The sequence below is a fragment of the Anopheles maculipalpis genome, chromosome 3RL, assembly GCF_943734695.1.
Source record: "Anopheles maculipalpis chromosome 3RL, idAnoMacuDA_375_x, whole genome shotgun sequence".
Classification (NCBI taxonomy): domain Eukaryota; kingdom Metazoa; phylum Arthropoda; class Insecta; order Diptera; family Culicidae; genus Anopheles; species Anopheles maculipalpis.
Genome location: NC_064872.1, coordinates 24,056,084 through 24,080,144, shown reverse-complemented (window position 1 = coordinate 24,080,144; position 24,061 = coordinate 24,056,084). Strand labels below are relative to the sequence as shown.

At 43.4% G+C, this 24,061-nt stretch overlaps 3 protein-coding genes across 3 annotated transcripts in view; 1 reads left to right on the top strand and 2 right to left on the bottom strand.

The window, feature by feature from the left end:
- The window catches only part of LOC126564100 (eukaryotic translation elongation factor 2), a 398,467-nt gene that overhangs the window by 89,803 nt on the left and 284,603 nt on the right, over positions 1-24,061 (top strand). The window lies entirely within an intron of this gene.
- Positions 1-24,061, bottom strand: part of LOC126564395 (ATP-binding cassette sub-family G member 1-like) — a 440,656-nt gene that overhangs the window by 186,411 nt on the left and 230,184 nt on the right. The window lies entirely within an intron of this gene.
- LOC126564834 (guanine nucleotide-binding protein subunit alpha homolog) lies at positions 393-19,364 on the bottom strand. The gene is made up of 6 exons (XM_050221952.1): positions 19,114-19,364; positions 9,226-9,364; positions 8,949-9,157; positions 1,040-1,171; positions 831-970; positions 393-750 (listed from the first exon to the last, which is right to left on the bottom strand). Exons 1-6 carry the CDS (start codon positions 19,297-19,299, stop codon positions 393-395), a joined length of 1,164 nt encoding a protein of 387 aa, XP_050077909.1. The 5' UTR covers positions 19,300-19,364.

Genomic DNA, 24,061 nt, shown 5'->3' with positions numbered 1-24,061 from the left:
TATGAGCTTTTTTCCGCTTCTTTGAGATGTCTATTAATTCAGCTTCAAGTTCAAATTTTGTATAATATTAAGTTAGTTATAATTCAAACCATTCTTTCACCGTAGTAACCATATCTCCGATCGTACGATAGGAGATATACAACCCAAAAATACTGCGTACTAAACGAACAAATCCAATTCTTCGCACCACACACACCCTTCTCTCCCATCTATCTTTCTATCTACAATTGGCGCCCTTATTAAGCATAGGCTAACAATTACAAGTGCCGTACGCCGTTTCTCTTTCTTGTTCTTTATATGGCAAAACAGAAAAATTTATAACGAAGAAGAAAGGTGAGGGAAAAACGAAGAAAAAGGGGGAAAAGTAGAACCTTAACGAGCCAAGAAACGAACTACTGCAACATTAGTGCGGACAGGTTGCGGTGCAGTATCGTGTCCTTTACCGAGCTAAACACGACCTGTATGTTTTGCGTGTCGACCGCATTCGTGAAATGATGGTATATGGGCGTTTTGGTGTTTTTCCGCACGTTCATAAACATCTGCAGGATAAAGTTCTGCACGTCCAGGATCGAGTGCGGGTTGCCGGTAAACTGTGGATAGTACCAGCGTATGTCCGTGTCCGGATTTTTCACCTTCTGCTGCAGGAGGTCCGTCTTGTTGAGGAACAGTATGATCGAAATACCCTGGAAGGTGGTATTGTTCACGATCGTATCGAAGATGTTGCGTGACTCTTCCAAACGATTCGTTTTCCTAAAAAGAAAAATGCATATTACAAAGGTAAGCGTGATCTCGAACATTTGAGGGACGGAGCAGATGGCTTGCTACTGTACCTATCCTCAGCCAACACCTGATCGAACTCGGAGGTCGATACGAGAAACAGGATCGACGTGACGGAGCAGTCGAAACATTTGGTCCATTTTTGGCGCTGTGTTCTCTGTCCTCCGACGTCAACGAACACAAATGGAATGTTCTAAAACAAAACAGAGAGAAGAGGAAGATTGATTAGGTGAGGAATCTTTTATTAGTATTTGCTTCTTACCTGTATCCTTATCGTAAACTCAAATACACCTTTAGTTGCTTTGCGACAGTGCAAAATATCACGATGGGTGGGTATGTAATCTAACCTCGATATTCGGTCTAATTCATCTAGGAAATAACTAACAGAATCACTCTACGAAAAATATTGAAAAAAGGTTAATTGATCAGAGCTCTCGCTTTATAAAGTGTCGTTTTTGGGACCACGAATAAAGAATCCCGCGCGCGCCCGTGTACGTTATCAACGCGTAATATCCTGACGCTTGTAATCGTTCGTAATACTGTAACTACCTTCACACCATCTCTACCACCATGTATGTCACACGCCAACTCCTAGAGTGCTCCAATATCTTAACGTAAATATAATCGCCCAATTAAGGACGGGTCGCAAGGGTCCACCAGCTACAGCAGTTCTCGCTTCGATCGCTTTCCGTTTTCACCGAGACACGGCGACGAACGTGCGGGACCAATCGTATAATGAACTCCGTTCACCGTCCGTCCAGTGCGCGCGCCGGTTACAGCACGCGAATCACTCCACGAACGGGTGCTGGCGGAGGCTAATCTTATGCAAACAATCTGCACTGGGGCCCGCTCTGCCAAGAACATTGCCCTACATTCAGGAGAGCAACACACATCGCGCTCCTATACCCATATGCTGTATGGGCCACGCAAAAGACCCAGACCCTAGTGTACTTGTTTCGTCTTGCAACACTTCTATCCACCAAACCACACTCGCTTCCCCGCAGCCGATTTCGCTTATCGATAGAAAGGCATCGGAAATATTATAATTTGAATAACACTCTCGCCTTCGATAGTGTCTCGTCGATTCGTGCTAACCGGGGGTTGTTGAGTACATTCGGCCGGTTTGTTGCGGTTTCCACCACTAAACCCGTGAGATGGTTACCTCTCTTATGGGGCGTGTGTATTGGTACCATTCAGGAGACCCGTTATTAAAATCTCCCACCGTTTCCGATAATCTGGACCACTTCTTTTCCAGGCACCTTCTCCTACGGTACACGGAAATTTTTAGTGGTAATTCGAATTTGCATACACCGAAGGGAAAGGGATAATTGAAATGGTGGAAAACGGAATTTTCCATCAAGTAAGTGTAAGTATGACTTTATCAACGTAACGTTAGTCGGATGTAATAAGGAAAAAGGTATTTAATTCGACGCGTTTTAGCATGGATGGTAACAAAAACATTCCAAATAGCTTAAAGTTGGTAAGGTTTATACAGATTTCATGCCAGTTGTTACTGCTCACGTGCCCAAAAAAGGAAATTTGCTATGGAAAGCGGTGGAGCGCTTTCCAAAGCTGCTTACGGCGAGAGCATGCTTTCTCATGGTAAACACGTAGGAAGTGTGGTTTGCACTCATTAAAGCTAGGGGTTTAGAAACGCTGGAACTTGACAACAACGAATGTTTGGAGTAACACAAAAATGTTTGAGGACGAGCTAATAGATGCACTCTTGTTGAACAGGGTCGAGCTCCACAAACTCTACTACGGGATTTTAAAGTGTCAGATGAAGAATTTGTTTACCACTAAACCCTGGTTTCGATATAGCACTATAACCACAGTGGATACAGGCTTCGAATTTCTAGCTTCCTTGATAATTAGTTTAAGCTGTCCTGCGAAAGATGATTCATCAAACGATCCAGAATAAGTGGTCAAATTAATCCAAAAATATTTATTGTTATCAGCATTAATGTTAATTATATGTGTGCCCTAGGATACGACGAAACCTCGGCACGATAAGCTAAAGCCATACATGTCTCAAAAATGTCATATCGAATTAGATCGAATAAACAAATCCTGAATAAACTAAGGTTTCGTCCCGAACATCCAACAAAACTAAAGGAAAAAGTAGTTCAGGGAGTAATAGATAAGTAAGTAATACCCTTGCTCCAAGATCTGAAACATATAAGAAAAATATCATTGTGAAATTTTAAAGCAGTTTGAAAAGACGGATAGCTTCCAATATCCTTTTATACTGGTGTCCTTATGCATAGACTGAGGTCTTGCCAAGATCCAGGAAATTTTGAGAGATTTTATCTATGGATTTTTCAATATGAGTAACTCAAACTCAACCAATTTATTTAAAAAAAACTGCTTCCACAGCTTTATCTCACAGGATTGATCCCTTCTACATATCAGTCTTTATTTTTTGGAACTTCAAGGTGCTAAAAATTGATTGAATAACTCCGAAAAAGTTGAGCATACCAAGAAATTGATATGGTGAGCTTGTACTAAACTAACTAGCAAATTTATTTTCGAACCTCCACAAACAATTTTAATCCACAAACTCCAAGCTTTCATTAGAGAATGTGTACAGGAGGTTTTTTTTTGTTCTTCTCATATCCAATAATCCATCAAACAAAACCCCCTACGCTCCAACAGCTCCATTGCTCGATATGCCATATGTGCCCACCTGTTTCCTTTGGCATCCGCTCTACACGTTAGTCGCTAATGAAACTAGTTCCACTAAACAGTCAATTTATACGCCGTTTAGCTCTCATCAGTCAGCTCGCAATGTGCTCTAGCTGGCAGTAATGTGCTTAGAGTCTCTCTACTGCAAAGGAGGTGAAAATCCGTAGGGGTGTAAGACACCATTACCTACGAGCGGAGCGAGAGGGGTGTAATTGCCACCAACATCAATCTCCCGGATTCTTGTTCTCCCACATCGGTCTCCAAAGATTGGTAGCGAGGGTTCCCCTCCGTTGCGAGGACCACGCAATACCGTTTAAAGCTGCATTTGCAGAATGTATGTGCTGCCAACAGTGTGTTACTTTACCATTCCAATATGGTTCACGCGATTGAAAAGCGTGGAGGCGCAAAAGCCCACCTTACCATACAGCTGTCTCAACGCAGAACTGTGCAATACACTCTGCCGTCCGCTGCTGCATATGTCGCCCTTTTCGCAGGGTGGTTTATTACCATCAACATACGGTGCGCACACGGTTGCTCGTCACCCAGGCGTCATTGGGGCGTTTGATTCCTTTGCCAGGCTGCTTCATGTGCCAATTTGACGTTCCCTTTCGCGCCTTTGAAGCTGTACGTCACACTGTCCCAGACCACCAGCAAGCAGCAGCAAAGCATCAGCAACAAGCAGCTCGAGATCGACAAGTTACGTAAAATCTTAATCCTCCGGTAAACGGGCTTCTCGTTTCGAATTCATTCATACATTCCTTCGTCGTCCGGGGCCTTTGTGGCGACGACGGCTGTGTCTCCTCCTTCGTCCTTATCGCTGTCTCTCCCCGTTTTGCGAGCAACGTACGAGCAAGATGTGGTTGTCATAAATTTAATTAAAATTGAAATTAAATACACGCATTACATTGCGGCCGCGAATAATCCATTAATGGGAGCTTTCTGTAGCTGTTTTTCGATCGATTGCAAGGAAACAGGGAACGCGGTACGCGATATCAATTCCACTACTGCACCCACGGCTCTTGCTTTATGAGCCGACGTTCGAAAGCAGCGCCTTTCACGACGGTCGGCTTGCGTACGACCAGATGTCGACACTTCATGCTAAATAAATGTTCGCATTTATTTGCAGCCACCATCCAAACCACCGAGTTGTTGGGGTTTTTTTTTTTGTTATTTATTCCGCTTCACTGCGCACTGCCATATCAAATCAATAGATGGCCGAGAGGAGAGTTTCACAACCGTTTTGCCGATTAGTGTTTATGTGTTTATCATTTTTTAAAAGGCTTAAAACATCATTCACTTGCTGTCCCTATGCGCGAGCGTGAGAATGTAGTGCTATGGTTTATTTTGAATTATGATAAAAAAAAAACACATACACCCCACCGACTCGAGCAACCGATCGCCCACGATCATTTTCCAAGCGGTTTAAGTAAGCAAGCAAACGTGTCTATGTTGAAATTAAAAAGAAAAGTCCTTTGCAGGCCGGATTGTAACTGCCGACGAATTATAGCCCTCGTTGCACGATGGGACAAATGGTGAACAATTTAGTTACAAAAAGACAAACAAATTTTGGTAAAAATTGGTAAATAAGGACACACAACTTTGTAAAATATCCTTTCAGAGACTTAAAGAATTCATTAAAATATGCTTAAGTTAGGCAACAAAGATTTTCGAATCAGTTTTTTTTTAAATCCCAATCTTATCTTGAAACTATTCATACCATGTATTTGACATAGGCAACTTGGTGGCAAAAGACATATCAGCGCCAATCTTCATACGGCAGGGACGTGGTTCAAATTCCAAGAAAATTTCAAACGAATTTAATATGTTTGTTGAAAATACAGCGGAGAGCATTCAAACTAAAAAAAAATAAAGTAAAATTTTAAATGTTTGTGGCACAATCCAACTAACTCCTCTCAAAATTACATTCAATATAGCCAAGGAGCCAAAAATAGTCCCTATTAGGCATGGGCAAACTGAATCTGAACCGCTCGATTCGTTCCAATCTTTCTACGGAATGAACGAGTACTGCACAGTAATATTAGGACTGAAGATTCTTCTCTTGTGTAGCGACAGTTCTATGTACCGATGATTCTTTGTGCCGACTAGACGGTTTGTGTATGTATTCATCGGTTCATAGAATTGACACCGCACTGACTACGTGCGGAAGAACCGTCGAAAGTATTATTTTCATTACCTGAAAATGAAAGAGAGAAAGAGCCGCATCTCACTGAACCGTTCGTATGTCTAGTCGGCGCAAAGAATCATCGGTACATAAAACTGTCGCACGCGATCAGTTCAGGAAACTGAATGAATAGTACTGGACCCAATCTTAAAAAAGAATCGGTTTTCCCATATCTGGTCCCTATAACCACTTTGGTTTTTACACTGATTTTTTGTCGTTATCGGAATCGATTCTGAAATTGTTTCCGAAGTCGAATCCGAATTTGGTTCGGAAAATTCATTCCCGTATCGGCTCCGCAATCAATTCCGGGATCGAATCTATTAGAAATGATTCAGAAATCGGAACCAGAACGAGACAGATCCGAGCCCATCCATAGTTTGAATCCTACTAAATATACTAAATTATTGTCATCCGTTCCCAAACAGCCGCATATACTTAATAACATGACCCACCAGAAACCCTCTAAAACTTAAAACATTTTTTAAGTTTATTCCAACCCTTGTTGATCACCCGATTCTCCGTCTTAGATGACTTATCCCTAGAAAAGGTTCTTCGTTAGGAATTTGCCCAGAAATCGGTTGGATTGTGGTAAGATCTGATGGGAGACGCATGGGCAGCTTCGAGTCATAAAAGTTTAGTTTTCTAGAACTATCATTTCATTTATGTAGTTCATTTTGTAGAATTAAAACATGTTTAAACCTAATACTTGTCACACTGTGCGTTGAATGACAAACGAAGATTACGCAGTGACGTATACACAACCACCACCGTTACTGACTCTGCTAACGATCCGTTGACCGAGAGGAGGTAGTGGTATTCGGTTGCGCCCATCCAATCCGCAATGACGTACAGCATCCACCACTACTGGAGCTTATAAAATGTGCAAATGCAGCGCTTGTGATACATTGCACATATTTGCACCGCCCCTTTCTATCATTCCCCGATCGTTCCAAGATCCAAAGCCCCGACTTTGGATTGTCGAAGGCTGATCGATTGAACGATCGATCAATCGAGAAAAACCAGATTGTCCTCAGTGTCCACACCTGACCTCGTGTCCGCACTCTGGTTGCAATGTTTGTGCGTTTGCGCGCGCTCAATTTTCATTTAATTGGTTCGCTTCAAGCGAGATTTTTTATGTATGTATCGGAGCCCCATCGTGTACAAGCAAAGAAAATAAAACTGTAGAAATGCGGAACATTGCCGATGTTGTTTCTTTTCTTTGAATACAAATTGGGAATAACAACTTCTGGGTGTAAATATTGTGGCAAACATATCGAAACTCGCCAATTTGAATTCCTGGTCTATAATAGTAGCTTCCGCCTGTGATGTAGGAAGACCATTTTATTCCATCCATCCAAATCTCGTTTTTCTCAGCGGCATCTTAAACTGCATTGTGAAAGCATGCCTCCCGAAAGGAAATCTTTCGTCACATAAATCACACACCAGTGAAAGATTGGTTGACCAGATCACAGTGCGCGCTCGTCGCTTCACTTTCAAATAATCAACCTCAATCGCGTGTGGTGTACGTGTCTCGACCGGCCTATTTGGCCACAGGGCAGGCGGATTTTATTCCAGACTCGGGAGAGCAAGAAAAAAAAAGATAATAAAACAGTCGCTTTCTAGGTCAAGGCCCATCCGGTGAGTATTTCTCCATCATCATCATCATCATCGTCTTGCTTATCGAAGAAGCGGCCGTGCGGATTGGAGCAAAAATCTTTCTTTCCCCTTCGAAGAAGACATTGTTCGAGGAAGTGGTCCGTTTCACGATCAAGGCAAGCAAGCGGAGCTGCGTGTAGCTTGTACGAGAAAAGAAGAAAAACATAATCATGTGAGTTATGGGAATCACATGCACGGAATGCCACCCTTCCTACGTGTAGACCTCCTCGCACAAGCGCGCAAAAGAAAGTCGTTGCACTGCCCCGAAGGAGGGAAAACGAAGTCTGGCTTCTGCTCGCGAACCAGCACTCGAAATGCGTTCGACCGGTTTACTAAAACACCGGCAAAAGCAAGCATCAACAACAACACCGGTTTCGACCCAGCCGGTTCGAATCAGCCGACGGTGGGCGATTTGCGAATTTCTGACTTCTGCTGACGATCAACAGCTGGGCGCGTTCGTTTCAGGCTGAATCAAAAGAAGCAAGAGAAATGATGCCAAATATTATTACCCCACATTCAAAACCACTCCGCTACTTCTCTAGGGGTCGATTTAACGCCAATTAATAAGCTCGTCCTGGTCCGGCAACAGGTTTTCGTGAGAACTGATCCACACCAAGCGCGCGACCTTGCCTGTTACATTGGCTACTAATCGATTGCTGGAGAAGCTGTAGACGATTGAGTGCTTGACGCGTTTGATGGGTTGATACTGAGCATGTATGCATATTTGTGCTTCTCCCCGGTGATGATCACCCTCCGGTCTAGTCATTCGATACTGCTGGTAGTAGCTTAATTCCAGCCAACGTTCAGCTGTGTTGTGTTGTAGTTAATTCCGCACTATAATTAATCGCTGGCAACCACACTCTCGTCCTTCTCGCTAGGAGACTCGGCGTAGATTGTACGACCTTCTCGTTACGCGTTCCGTTAGACGTAGAAGCGGGGTCATAAAATTTGACACCACTAATAAAATGTCATTTTTACAACTGCTTAACCTTTTGCCCGTTTTCGCGAATTGCTAGTCCTATGCGAATTCCGAGTGGGAGCTACTTGAGGTGGACCCCACTAATGTAGAGATCACCGTCTATGTTTCCCATTTTGTCAAGAAGGTTGGCTTTTTTTGCACAAAAAACGTATTTCGTTTATCCATTTTCTTCTAACGTCTCTCCCTGTTTGCTCAAGATCAAGATCGTGGTTATATTCATTGTCATCGTTTTCGTACGTGACTGGGAAGGACGCGCCTTACGTCGACTTTGATGCCATCTTCCAACGTTGATCCTCGGGCGTAACATACGACGGGAGGCAATGTGAAAACAATGTGTTTTTCCCCATGCATCACAACAGCATATGTGTGCCGTAGACGCTTTTTTTAGCAACAAAACACAAACGCGCGCACGAGCTCTATTGCAAACATATGATTCTCCTTTTTTTCCCTCAGCGCACATGTGACGCTCCTATATGAATCTAAAGTATGTTGACAATTCTTCAAGCCACGCAGATTTACCAGACGGCAGTAATTACCCATTTTAATCGATTCCCACATATGCACAGCAACACCAAACAGTACGTGACTTTCTTCTTCGCAAGTCTTCAGGCCGGATGATTCTTTGTTCGTGGACAACAAAGCACTAAAGGACAACTGCGGGCTACTTACAATTTGGAACTCCCTTCGCCGATCGTACGCCTTCCGGATGGCGCCATCCGTCCACAGGATGTTGATGAGCGGAACGTACTGGTGGAACTGTTCGGCGTCCAGCAGGCAGCCGCTGTGAAACATGACCGCTTCGTTCGCGGCCAGCTGCGATGTCGGATGCTCCCAGGGTATATCTAGCTTATCTCTAGCGTCACACAACACTTGCATGCCTGGTGGAAAATAATAAATAATAAAGGATAATTCGTACGCCATTCGCTCTCCCTAAAATCCTCCTTACCTTTGACTATGTTTTGGTAGATCACATGTTGGTATTCTCTAATTAGTTCGGGCTCAAAGTTGATCCCGTGGATGATTCGCATCTGCTTGAGAAACGTCGATTTACCGGATTCGCCTGCGCCCAGCAACAGCAATTTAACCTGTCAAAAGAGAAAGAGGGAAATAGTGTCGGAAAGAAGGAAAATATTTTTTTTTAAACCCAGAATAAAAAGAGTTATCATCATTCCCTTCGCAGGAAAAAAACTACACTTTTTATATCGGATTCACAGGTACAAGAGGAAGGCGCGGATGAATGGTGCTCAGGGTTTCGGTCCGCCATAAACTTCTATTGCGGTCCACACCAGAAAGGGTAAAATATAAGCTACAAAACTAGACATCTGATGTTGTATCTTTCGCACATTATTACGTAAAAAAGAAGTTGCGAGGACATTGGACGAGTCTTTATGGCGGAAAGCGTTGAATATTCTAAACGGATTATAACACCGAAACCCCTTTTTTACAAGGTACCAGGTAAGGGATGTAAATCAAACCTTTTCCCCTTGCCATCCGTTCAGTTAGGTTTTAAGGGCGCTGCCTTGACAGGTACAATAATTTCGATGCATTTCAACACGGCAAGCAACCTGTCCGCTGTTCTCATTAGGCTTTACATATGTAATAAGATTTAAATGTGTAAAAATCTCACACCTTCGTATGCAAACCTATATAAAAGAGGCAACGATTAGCTATATAGTTTCAACAACTTCTTTGTGTAAGCCGCAAAGGAGAACTTGGAAACTTTGTTGGAAATTTTATCAGTGAGGGTTCCTTAACGGAATAGCAGATATTCAAGATGCGGCAAAGCTTGGATACATTGACAGAGCAGGAGTTTGATTGTTTCATAGCAAGCGATATTACTAGGTTTGTTTGAATGTCGTTAACTAGCATCACACTGTTCTGTTGAAGATTAACGGCGCTAACGTCAAGGACCAGCGACAACGAAATGAGCATGTTGGTCTAATCTTTAACCTCAAAAAAAAAAAGAAAGTGCATTCCGTGTCTAGGATGTTTTGTTTAACATCTCCTGTAAATCCATCCCGATTCTTGCATACGCTGATTACGCTAGTTAGAGTATCGAACAATCAGCGCAAAACCTCAGGTCGAATATTAACGTGGTGGTACCCGAAATTTAGTGTCACCTCTAGTGGGCTAGGCCTTACTATTAATTTCTGATCTACGCAAGGGATCACTCACGTGGTGAATGATCGCGTCTTTGAAATGGTTCATATTTTTGGCAGAAGATGTGCCATTTGTTAACCGAGTATGCCCGGGATAAGGCAAAGAATAAGGAGGAAATGCCTTATCAATATAATTGTACTTTTTTTTTTCAACACAAGTGGTGTTGACAATACGGCACTGGACCGTCATATTCAATTGTAAATAAATAAATAAAATAAATGTGCCATTTGTCTTTTCATCATGCCTAGTCCTAAGGATTGGAGCGGCTAGGTCTTCACACGGCAGAACCGGAGGTAAAAGGACTGACCAACTACATGGTATCAGCAAGTCTAGTGTAACCCATTTGATGATCGGTTCTACCAAGTAGTTTGTTGAGCCAAGAAGAACAAGAAGAAGACTGAAGGATAGCCTTTTGAATTCAATATAATGTTTTAAGTGTAATAGAGACATTCAGCAGAAAATGAGACGTGTCCTTGGCCTATTAATCATGTCTAGACTGAAGGATGACTTCGAGTTCAATGCAAGTTCTAAGTAATAATAGAGGCTTCGTGTAATAGATGCTGGAAGTTAACTCTGGATCCAGTGAATCACTACTGTGTCCGAAAAGTAAGGTGACATTGGATGTCAAATTTCGCGCGCCAAAAGAAGCCCCTTGTTTTTATTTTTTGTATGTCAATATGTATGTTTTTCAACATGTATGTCATCAACCCGGCTAGGAGTGACAATTTGTTTTCGGAGCTGCGCCAAATGCTTTTGTCCATATTGACCATGTCCACGTTTGTGGAGCAGCGCACTTGTATCCAATTTTTTTACGCAATGAAATATACGCTGCGGAAACATTGCGGATGTTACAAACAGCCTTTGGGGAAGAATTTATGTCGAAGAAAAATTTTTACAAATGATACAGTGATTGCAAGAATGGCCGTGAGAAGGTCGAAGACGAGGACCGTCCGGGGAGACTATCCACCTCGACCGACGATGCCCACGTCGTCCGAATCAAGGCCTTGGTGGTCAACAATCGTCAGTTGACCATTCGAGACCTTTCGGAAAGTGTTGGGATTTCCAAAGCCTCGGTCAACATCATCCTGAAAGATGTTTTGGGGTTGAAGCGGATGAAGCCGCAGCGACGGCGAAACTAAAGGACATCCCAGCATCCGCGTTTTCCACATGCTTCGAGGAGTGGCATAAGAGATGGAAGAGGTGTATTGTACCGGAAGGGGATTACTTCAAATGTGATGACCTTTATTTGGCCTAATAAAAAAAGTCACTTAAGAAAAAAAAAGCAGTCACTTTATTATTCGGACACAGTATCAAGACACATTACTGACCATGCAAAACTATTCCACGTCTATCTTAAATCCTCACCGACAACAACATTCATGTTGTTGCGAGGGACGAAGCTAAAACTCTATAGAACATCTTCAGATAATTGGATAAATCGACCAACAGGAAGATGTTTCACAGTGTTATAAGTTTCACTGTCATAAGAAAGCCACCGGACGATCTATTTTGCAGTCTTATTTTGACATTCTTCATGGATAGAAAAGGAGGATTGATAGCATTGGTAAGTTTGCTAGAAAAGCCGGCATAATGCATTTGCAGGCGGCGGCGCTATACCCTAAGCAGTATCGAGCACTCCTGCAGCTGATAAGATGACTAACTTATGTGTCTTCCCCTTTTAAGCGGCAGAGGTGAATTGATTAGACCGCTGAACGAATTAGCCATCATGCAACACCAATTCACACGTGCCAGTAATTCAACTTAACACTCAGCTCTCAGCTACTATGCACACCGGCGCATGTGAAAGGGTAATCAGATTTTTCAATTAGCTACAATTCGTTGCAGCAGCAGCAGCAGCAACAGCAGAGGCGAGCCAAGGCAGCGGCAGATTTGTTGCACCATAAATCTGACCATATCGCTGATTCCGTTAGAAAAGCGCTGCCCGACGGTGTTGGCGAGCAGGGCGCACCTTTAATGAGACGCAATCTTGTACATTTAAATCGAAGCTTTTATCACTTTTACACCCTCGCCACTCTCTTGAGGCTACTACGGCTGGAAGCGAAGGTGATCTATCTTGACTTGTGATCTTGCCCAAGTGAAAGTGATACCTTCCCGATCGCAATCACGAAAGAAAGAGAGGAAGTACGCTACAGGAATGTGTGTGAGCTAAATACGAAAATATGCTACAAGAATGCTTTTATGCTGGACCCACCGCCATATCCCGACACGGCGTGATGGCCTTCGTTAACCCACTTTTGGACCATACCGGAGAAGAGTCTCGGAATCAGGAAAGGCTTTTCCTCAAAACATGGGGATCGTGAAACAGTCCATTAGCACCTCCTCACTGATCGTGCCCTGTTTACCGATCTTCGTATCCCAACTTTTCTACCTTGGATGCATTCTTTTGTGGCTCTTAAAAAAGGAATAACTGTAGAAAAGCATATAAGGAACCACAATCCTGCATTTTATCCTCCTTTCCCATGGAGAGATTCATCACAGGCTTATCATTCGAAATGTTTTGGAATCGACAGCAATAAACAACGGATAGCACGTCAGAGTTAGACGCCAGCGTGACTGCGGCCGCCCGTAGCGTTCTGCTTCGGTTCTTTCGGTGGCCTTTACGAGTAAACAAACGCTTTGCAGGAAAGCAAACAAACATGAACTCTAGGGCATGATGTACTGTTGCATTTGTTTTAATTTTTTTTCTACTGCTGGCATGCTCTTGCAGTAAAGAAAATCAAATACACCGCTTCAGCGATCATCGGAAGGAGGAGAAATTGTAGGATGTTGAAGCCACGGGAATCCACAGTAGCGATGTCAATCGGTGGTGAATACAAGAGGTGAAAACAAAACATAAATATTTTCGCTAAACGCTTAAAGGCCTCTGAGTACACACGCACGATGCACCGCTGCAGCGACAGACATTCTACACACAGGCGAGAGCTACATTCCACGGCACAGAGATGCCGATCGTTGGACTCTTGTCGCATCAACTCGGTGAACGTTAAATCGCGCCTGGCGCTTCGCAAAGACGCTCGCACCAAGAACGTTGGGAATCTCTGGTGCTCTCTCTCTCTCAATCTATTCCTCGATTGATCTGATGTGTGCGATCACGAGATGTCGTCGCCGAGATCGGTGCCAAAGGGTGTCTCTTTTTCTGGGTCACAGCAGTCACCAAACAAGTAGCGCTTTTTTTTTAACGCTGCTCAATCGATCGAGACAACAATCGATCGTGACGGCACGTGCCCCCAACTTCGCTTCTCCCTTCAATATCCCCATCCGAATCCGGGGATGAATCAATAGCAATAAATCAGAAATTGTCCACACAGCAACACAGTAGTGACCTTCAGGGTTGTGGTGCTAATCGCTTTCACTTCTTTCCCGGAACTTTACACCCTTTAAAAGTAGAGGCCACAAACACACAAAGATCCCGCGTCAGAGAGCAGATTATAATCCGTGTACCCGTCGCCTCTGCTGCCAGCAACGACGATGATGATGTTTGGCTGGAAATTGAATTTCCTTTCTACCAGACAAAGAGCCGTAAAGCAAAAAAAAACACGATCATCAGCCCTTCGATAATAATCGAAACGATTCGCGTGCTTTCCATCTGCTCTTTGTCTTTTCATCTAACGGTCGGTTAGACTGTTTCATGCTCGAGTGAAGGGCAAAACGATCGTGTTGTGACAAATGCATCTAAAACGGGGCTGTTGTCATCGTTTTGCACTCTTCACGACCAGTACTTTCCCTTTTTTCGCAGCGCGCTACTCTCGCGCACTTGCGAGGTTCAATCAAATCAACACCCATCCCGCAAGCAATACTGCGAGCACGAGCGCGCGCACACGTCAATGTGTAATTCATTTGTCCAATTAACATTGTTTACAAGTTCCCGATAGTGAGCAGCAACACCACTCGGACAAGTGCGCACAAACTGACCGAGGGCGAGAGGTTGTCAGCGTTTAGACTCTGGATTCGATCTTTATCGGACGAATTCGACGATCCCGAGGAAAGACATCGCCGGCTGCGAGCTGACACCTTTCGCTCACCATGGGGTCAATGTCAAACAACAGTCCACAGTTGGTTGTGGTCGAGTTTGTCCTTTTTTTCTCTCGTGTTTGTTGAATTTAAATACTATCGAAAGATCATGGAGCAAAATGTTTTCTTGTGGGTACGGAAAGAGTTTTTGATTATGTTTCACAACATTATTCCGAAACCCTCGAGAGCAGTAAAGGTCATCTTGTTTTTTTTTTTCTTGTTGGTTGTTGATAAGGAAATATGTAATCTGTCTTAAAGGCGTAGCGGATTTCGTGCTCATCTTGAAGCCGTTTGCCGTTTCGAGGATCAGTAAATGTCGTCTGGCTTCCGGATGAGGTTGAAGCGCGGAAAAGATTGCCTCATTTCATTGATGGAATGTGTCCTTGGGCGATTGAAATCAGGTCTATCCTGGTAAAGAAGTCTTTCGGTCAGTCAAATCAAATCTATTTTTCGGCGGTCATATATATCTGGTATGGTGTATATGGTTTACTTTATTGGATCCCTTGTGTGTAGTCAAAAATGAACTTAATTATCAGTTGTTCAAAAAACGAGAATAACTCTGTTCAATTAGTTGCCCATACTGTTATCATCAACACCGAGCAAAAAATTTCAACAGTTCAAGACTCTCCGTTCACTATTGCAATAATCAAATCGACATTTCAATTTTTCTCGTCATTTTGAAGTAGATTCTGAAAAAAACTTCTCAGTTCATGAACCTCACTCCATGGTAAGGACAATATGTAATGTGGAAGCTAAAAACATCTAAATTATATCTGAGGGATAAACAACCACTGAGCGATGATAAAAATCTTCACGAATGGAGACCTACGTCACTTAAGTGTCTGAGAGCTTGGAGGAGTCCTGAGAGTTTCGGAAATAAAACAGTATCACAGTAAGGGATATGCGACGCTTTAACCGGGTGTGAGCTGTACTCATTTTGGAAAGAGCTCTCAAGGCACAAAAGAGATGGACAAAGTAAAGATAAATATTAGAGAATTTAATATCTGGCCAGACTTGCAATCTGGCGCGTATCCATTTCGGAGCCACAAGTTTTCGTGGCCCAACAGAGTCGGATCTCCTTAAAAGAAGCTTTTTGGTCACAGAAATGTTGGACATTCAGAGGACCCCGGAACATAGTAAGGGGCCATTGATGGGCTTCAGCAAAAGCCGTCTTGCTTGCAGCTTCCATAGGTTTTGATCCGTATCTGCTTCACAACGAGAGATCTTATTGCGATGTTTTGGTGGTCGACGAAATCCAGGTATAAAATACACACTAAAACAGTCCGTTCTCACTGATCCGCCGCCTATCCTGTGGGTGCATATCCAGTAGAACATTGGATTGATATATTTTTGAAGAAAATTTTCAATAAACGAAGGGGTAAACGATATAACATTCAAATAAGCTATTTTTTCATTTTATTTGGCTCTACAGTTGGAGAGATCTTCACGTTTTACATGCTGCTGGATAGTCAGTCCTCCGTACACTACCTGTAGATCTATCTTCTTGGCTTAACGAGCTAGTAGAACTCGTCGACCATCGAATGGCTTACTAGACTTGATACCACCGTGATTGATCTTCACGGTCCAGATTGAAATTAAACCGTGTGAAGAGCAGCACCGCTGTCACATTTACCGGCCTAAAGTAGTTATTTATACCTGTTTTTAATACATAACCAGAACTAAAATGCAGAAGAGGCGCCTTGTGTGATATGAGCCCAACTACCATTCTGCTTGGGACTAGTTTCTTCATTTTCGGTTGAAATTTTCACATTTATTAATCCTTGCCAAATATTACTCGTGAGTTTGATTTTATTTATTTATGCAGAAAATAACTAAACTCCTTTTTCTTTGGCTCTATGACCTCAAAATGTGGACTGCCATTTCTAGTGCTCCATACTTGATGTACGCAGAGAGTCTTTCTTGAGATTGAACACAGTTTCCTTCGTGTTAATAGCAGCCAGTAGCTTGTATAACAGTGCCTAGTCACCGGAACAGCCTCCGTAAGAAATTAACAGCAGGAAGAAGCAAAAAAAAGCGTCCCAATATTTTTAAAAAGAGCTGCTACGAAACAAATGAATAATTTCAACATGACAGCAACATAACACGCGTTAACAAGGGGGAAGCTACAGAATGAAAAACGTCCATCATGTATCGAAGAAAATGTGTACAACAAGCGGCTCATATGGGAAAATTCAATAAGAAAAACAGTACGAAACCATTTCCCGCTCCGACCAAACCACCAGACACATCATTCTTCTTCTGCCCGTCAAACAAAAACAAAAAAAAACCCCCCGAAGCCGGATGCAGGATGTTCGTATGCAAACAACGGTTTTTACTTACATTCGATATTGATTATTTTACCATTTTCTTGGGACAATGTTTTCCTAACCGAAGCAGGAAAGGTAGTGCAAACACAGATATTAATGTGCGTAATGCATGGTGCGTTAATTTTGACGCACGACAAGCACAAGCCGGCGCAATAATCATATCGGCGATATATCGGCAAGCCTACTGTCGTCACGTTTTGGAACAATTTCCTCTTAAAATAAGGGAAGGTAAAACCACGACAGCTAGTGCAGAGAAAGCAACTACCAGAAGGGAATGTAAAGAGAAAAAAGCCCCCGCGATACAAATCTCCCAACCAGATAAAGTGTCCGAGACCACCGTCAACCCGTTGTGGTTTGGTGCGCGCGGCGAAAGTTGACCGCAACAAAACGGAAATGTTGCATGATGGAAAAAGGGCACACACACACAACAGGGCGAGGACTGCTCGAGAGAAAGGCGACGGGAGCATGGAGATGGCAAGGTCGTTTTGAGGATGAAACCCGATCGCGTCACATCGAAACGGTTTCTTCTCTGATCATCCCGCTGCTTTCTTCCTTCCAGAGATGATCGTAGGGTGTTGGAAAATTGTGAAAGCTTTTCCGTGACCCCCGTCGTAACAACCTTCCTCTCTCCTCCCAGTATCCAACAGTGATCGGTATTCTGCTGGGCAAAAATTCTGTCCCAATAATTCTACAACGAGAAGAGAAAACGGTAGTATGGAAAACTTGGTTTCGCTTTCCCGCAGCAGCCGGGGCCGGGGTTTTTTTAAAAATAGCACGCTGACCACCACACCAGACCAAGCGACAGCGACAGACAAATATTATCGAGATTGGGTTTTTTGGTTTCATTTTTATGCTTGTGGACTATAAGCGCTACACAGCAGCACCAAGCCCCTCGGTGGCATGATCTTGTCCGCATGCTTGGTTTGTTTATCAACACGGCGGATTCTTGGTACACGATTGCGTGCGTGTGTGTTTGTGTGTCCACAGGAAAACCGATCTACGCCTGTCCTTTACGGTGTGGTCTGTTTCAGCGTTCTATCGTGTGTGTGCGGTTGGGAGTGGGTGAGTACAATTTAATCCCACTTCCAACCCTTCCCCCTGCACAAGAGAAGTAGATGCCACACGGTTGTTGGGGAGAGCATGAAATTATAAAAATAATCAAAATTAGAGTGTGCACGATAGGAGAAAAATAAGCATTTTCTTCCTTTTTTCCTCCGAAATACAAATCGATCGTTTCGAGTAGTACAGCTGGGTGACGATTTTCACTCTTATAATTCCTTTTCGTGTAAGTATGTGTCTTGTTAGTTTGTCCTTCAACCCCCCTAAAAAGGAGAAGGGTGGCGGCGTCTCGGCGGTTCGGGGGGGATGGCTCGGCCTTTGGTGTAATGAAAACACACACTCAACCCCTCCCAACATCCAACCAAGTGCGGGGACTTCAACGATGATTCGACAGGGTACGCTGGCTACGCTTTTTTGCATACGCCTACTGTGCCTCGGGGAGGTTGTTGCTTAGCGCTGCTGTGTGGTTGAAATTAGCAACGGTGTGTGATATGGGATGGTGGTTGAATCGCATTTTTTGCTCGTAGTAGGCGAAGGTCTCCCACATACGCACACACACATTAAGGCACACCATTCCATTGCAAATTTTGCTGGGTGATTTTTAATCGACGCTGACGCTTTTACTTCTCGAAAGCTCGGCCCCATGATAATTCATCGGACGGGAAGATTCACGTTTCCACACGATACTTGCAAACACCATCACACGGCACAACATTAGATCACTCGCTATATCCTTCGGAGTAACGCGTCATCCGCACCATTGTGAATCACTTTGTTGTCCCACCTCCCCCCCTTCCCCGTGGAAAGGCACACACACACACACGCTCTGCAACACATATTGACCACGTAGTGTGATTTATACAAAACAGACATCCGGATACACACAGGCACACACACAGATCATTTCCATCACGGAACATCAGTTGCACAACAAAAACAACAATACGCATCAATCAGCTGATTCTGCTGCACCAAAGCACATCATCGTAGGAAACCAAGAATTTTATTTCACTTCCATTTTCACCACCGGAAAAACATTCCCAAACCCGGGGAGCAATAAATTAGCCCCGAAGGTTGATTAGAAATGAACCGGCCGAGGGAAAATTTAAGGAGCAAACAAACAAAACCCCGCACCGCGCACCATTCCTTCCTGACCCCATGGTCCCCTTCACTCCATCACCCTCTCTCTCTCTCTCTATAAAACACACTCCCACACCGTACACGCATCCTAGAACCCGGGAACGGAGGTCTCGTACCTGTCGCCGGAACGCATGTTTATCTTTCTCGAGAAATTTGTCGATTTCGCGCGATTTATAGCGCTGCTCGAGCTCTTCCGGGCTGACACGGAGCCGCAGCAGGTACCCAAACAGATCGCCGCAACACCGCGTGCATGATAATTTTGATAAAGTGCTTTCTCTCCGCCTGTTATTCGATGCCGCCATCTTTAAATCTCATCACGCACAGACACACAGCCACACACACGAGCGCGCGCGTTCCGGAGCTTCGTTGCCGCAGCACCAGCAGCAGGAGGAAACAACACACATGCACGCACACACATACGCGGCACATCCACCGAACAAAGCCACAGCAGCAGCAGCAGCAGCTGGTGGTGGTGGTGAATGTTGTGTGACGCACGCACTTTTCCACACTCGCCCAAAAAGCACCCGATTTTCACATGATCCGGCTAGGGGAAACTTTGTGCCCGGTGCCGGAAAATGATGCCACTCGGTACCGGGGATCGACCGAACACACGCGCCCGCTTGGAAAATGCCGGAAAACACGTATTTTTCGCGAAAAAATGGCAGAACGCGTACGCGACGCACCCAACTCCCGTGAGCGAACGATGCAAACTAGTGATGGGCGGTCGCAGTGGTGCGTTGCACGGGAACGATCGTTCCGGCCGTTTGCGATGGAATTAAAACACCGCAACCGTGCACACTGGGTGAATTTGCTACGCAGGCAAAATTTAAAAGGTAAGTGGTTTTTAATTTATTATCAAAACATTTCTGATTTTTGGAAAAATTGAATCGTAATTGTTTCGGAAGCAATAAAAGTTAGGAGGATGATTTGAAAGAAATTTAAGTAAATTGTATTGTATTCTTAAAATTACCTATATGCTGTATATTAACAATTCGAAATATTTGAAAAAAAAAATAAATGTCATCAATTTACGAAAAAATGAACAAACAGGCAATCAAAAATAGAAAAAATATATTTAAACCATTTAAAAGAGAAATTGTTAGCACACAAAAAAACTGCAATCTGAATGACACAATGTGCAGCTCATCCAATCCGGATACAAACAATTCCCTGGGCGATGTTTTTGCGTAGCGCGCGGATCACTACGTTCTTTTTGTCTTTTTTCATTTCGCTTGTTTGAATTCTTTTGCCAACAATTATGGAACAAGTGCACTGTACTGGGAAATACATCAACAAATCAGTTAAACTGGCTTTTATTTATTTACATTGTTATTTTTTTATGTAAGTTTCATGTTCTAACATTTTCAACAACGACATTTTATTGCATTTTTGGACTTAAGGTCCATCGATATGCTAGTAAGGCTTTGTAATTAAAAATTTGAAAATCTATCATCATATCCACACAACAAAAATCAAAATATTCATACAAATTTGCTAATATTTAAATGTTTCCTATCCACTTTCTCCAGCTATTTTGCAACAACCGTACGTACCCGTACCTGCCAAGAAACGGAAGATACATCCCAAGTCCCAGGACCCAAAACAAAAGGGGAAGTACGGTAAGCGCCTTTTATGCTTTTATGTTTATTATCCTTACCCCTTGGTATATACCCCGAAAGTTCACCGGATGCAGAACAGAGAACCGAGAACAGGGTTGGGTTGGTTTTCCCCTCCCGTACTACTTGAATACTTTTTTCCGAACCGAAATTGCTTTTGTTCAATTGCAATTTTGGTGCATTTTTTTTTTAATTCCCTTTCCCTCTCCATTGGTACCCTGTCTTGTTCCACAGGTACTAACTGGACTTGTAACAAACAAAAAACCCCTTTTGCGATATACCACCGGACCTGCATCCAGCAGGTTAGGATTTGCATGAGTGGGGGTAAGCCGACGGAAGATTTGTTGTTCTTCGGGACAGGTTTTAGGTCAGGCTGGTCTTTTATTTACCCAAGGCACTACACAGAACTCGGGATTTATGAGAGGGATTTAGAAGATTTCGTTGCGCGTTCTCTGCTGGCGTTTATAGGCATACGACTGTTGGGAAATCGGTCAGTAGGTAGGTAGGTAGGCAGGGAACACCACACTACAACAGTCCATTTTGTACCAATTGTCACGTTTTAAAGCGACGTGAAGTAGCCGGCCTGAATGAATCAATTTGGCATGGTTTGTTGGTTGTGATGGGCCAAGAATGAACCAATGGACCGGGTGTGGGTTGGTGCGACTTTGTGCATAATTGTCCAATAAAGCACACATCCGCTAATCAAAACTATCAAGACGTTATCACAAGCTTGCCACGCGTAGAACGGACTAGTGCCCAGTGTCCATTTTTTTTCGACTTTGTGCGGATGTGACGATCGGTTCAAATTAAACATCCAATGTTCTCTCCCTAGTGGTTAATGACGTCCAATGTTGACTTTGTACGGGTTCTTTATTGGGGTCTTTAGGCAACGAAACCAACTTGAAAGATTGTCATCTAATCGAGCTCTAATGAGCTAGTAAGTGCACTTTTTGAGCAATAAAATCTTGTAGTACTCGCCAATAAAAAAGCCTTAAATACCTATCAAAATCAGTCAGTGGAGTAACATGACCTTAAGAAATTAAGCCTCACGCTCATTTAATTACAGTGGTTCGAATGCAAATGACTGATCTTCAAACATTTTAATGTAAAATTAAAATGGTCAAATGTGTCACCACCAAGAATATATGTCTATATCTCTTTTCGTCCAAGTGTAGGCGCCACCAGCTCACCAACCAACAAAACTTCCTGTGTTCCGGGAGAAGGTGGGCCAAAGAATCCAGAGAAGAAACACAAGAAAAAAAACACTCGTCTACTGAGCAGTTAGGGTCAATTTGCACCAAGGACACGTGGTACGGGCAACCAAATTTCACACTCAAGTAAGCAAAAGAAAACCCGCAAAGCTGGGAGCTTCATCTGTATGCTTGCCGATACGACCGTTGCTAAGGTAACACAAACGGCCTTGACGGAAAAAAGTGTTTGCGTATGCAAAAGAAAAAGCTTTTTTTTTGGTACGCCCGAAGCGTGCACGCGGAATCACTTGCGTGTGAAGAGATGCGCTGTTGCTTTGGTTAAACTGGCGCGTAGTAGGCGCCATCATGTGCTGGAAGTTTGGCTTTGCGGTGACCCTGTTTTGGGAAGTTTGTTGGACCGTTGTTGAAATTCCTCGAAATTGTTACGAGCGTTACAACAGAACGATTAAATGTGAGGTTCGGTATGGCAAAATGGACATGTTAATAGTGTTAACAAGAAGGAAAGGTAGAGTTATTTTGAACGACTTTTTCCATATTTCCAAAGAGAACGGTCAAAAAGGAATTGTTATCGGTCGGTGAACCCTTCGAAGCCCTAAGACCTCAGAAACTTACAATAATGTTCAACTCCAATCTCTTATCAGTGAGAGTTATTTCCAAGAATTCCACCTGTGATGTGGACGTTAATGGTGGACATCTGTTTCCGTTAAACGTCCAGTTTATCTATTTTTTAGTCTCAAAAACCTCACCAACAATTGAAAGCAAGGAGAGAGATATCTTTATTCGTATTAAAGCATTGATCGAGCAGAGTACGATCACTGATGATCTGACGATGACAGATGGCAGTACAGGAGTTCCACTTTGATTAATGACGTCATCAATAATCATAATAGTACTCCCACCTCTGTTTCAGTATTTGAAGATTGCGATGACGACTTGACGATCCTCTTTTGTCAACAAAGCTGACGTGATCGATGATCACGCGCCCTAGGATAATGCAAGGGGCGGGAAGCAAATTATAGCTTTCTCCGTTTCTTATGCGATATCACTTTGGTAGTGAATCATCCTGCCAAGAGAGAGGGAGAGGGTGAGAGAAGGAGAGAGTAAAATTCACACAAAACATTTATGGCAATCAAGCTGTGCTCGCCGGTGCGTTCAAGTGGCCCAAAGAGTCGAAGAAGGTTGATTATTGCATCCGCGTACAAAAGGAAAAACCCTCAGCCACACACAACACGCATTGCCACCGGTCCAACCCAGTCTTAACTCACCAACCACCCCAAACACACACACACACACACACGTACACATTGGCGGTGTAATTCCCGTGCAGTTATTATGCTAATTGTACGGTGTCGCGCAAGTGCCACAAGCCAAGAGCTTCGTCATCAAGCTCTGACTTATGTCATGCGACGCAATCTTCGACTTTTAGCGCGCGGTGGCGGATGCATAATTATTCATCACATACTACTACACACACACACACACACACACACACACACACTACTACTACTATGTGATGCGTTTTGAATCCGGTGGTCATGACGGCGCCAGGCCCCAGCCATGGAGCTAGTGCGAACGAAAGATGACATGCTGATTGCCCGCTTCGACCTGGGACTGAGACTGTCCGCGTGCGGTTACGCAAAACAAGTGCAAAAGACGGAGTCATTTACACGCGATTAAGTTCCGGGAAGTACTTCAGGAAGCTCGCTAGCAGGAAGGGTGGTAGGGTTTTCTAACGATTTCGTTTCGAATAGTGTCAATTTTGTTACTTTGTTGAGTTTGCAAGGGGTGCAAAATTGGTAGTTCCGTTTAGGGAAATTGAGAAGCTAGTTTGCAGGGCTTGTAAGGCGAGGTGAATAGTCAAAAATTTGTAATAAACAGTAAAAATCTTAAGAAGAAATAAAAAAAATTACCTTCATTTTTAGACATCTTTTTCGGATATAAATTAAATATGTTTCTATAACAAAGCTTTGGTAAAGTTCTAAGAATTATAATTTAATTGAAGTTACCTCGATTGTTACTTATGAAAGGGAATCGTTTAATTAAGAAAAGCTACATAGCCTTGACATAATTTAGCCCAAACATTCAGGTGGATGCATTCACATCATCAACCAGTGTCAGTTTGGGCCTTATCGGTGTGATTGTTCGGTGTCATTCGCATGGGAAAGCTTCTTACAGAAGACTGACGCGATACCACTAATGATACCCACTATCATCAGTCTAGGTGCTAGTCGCTGTCG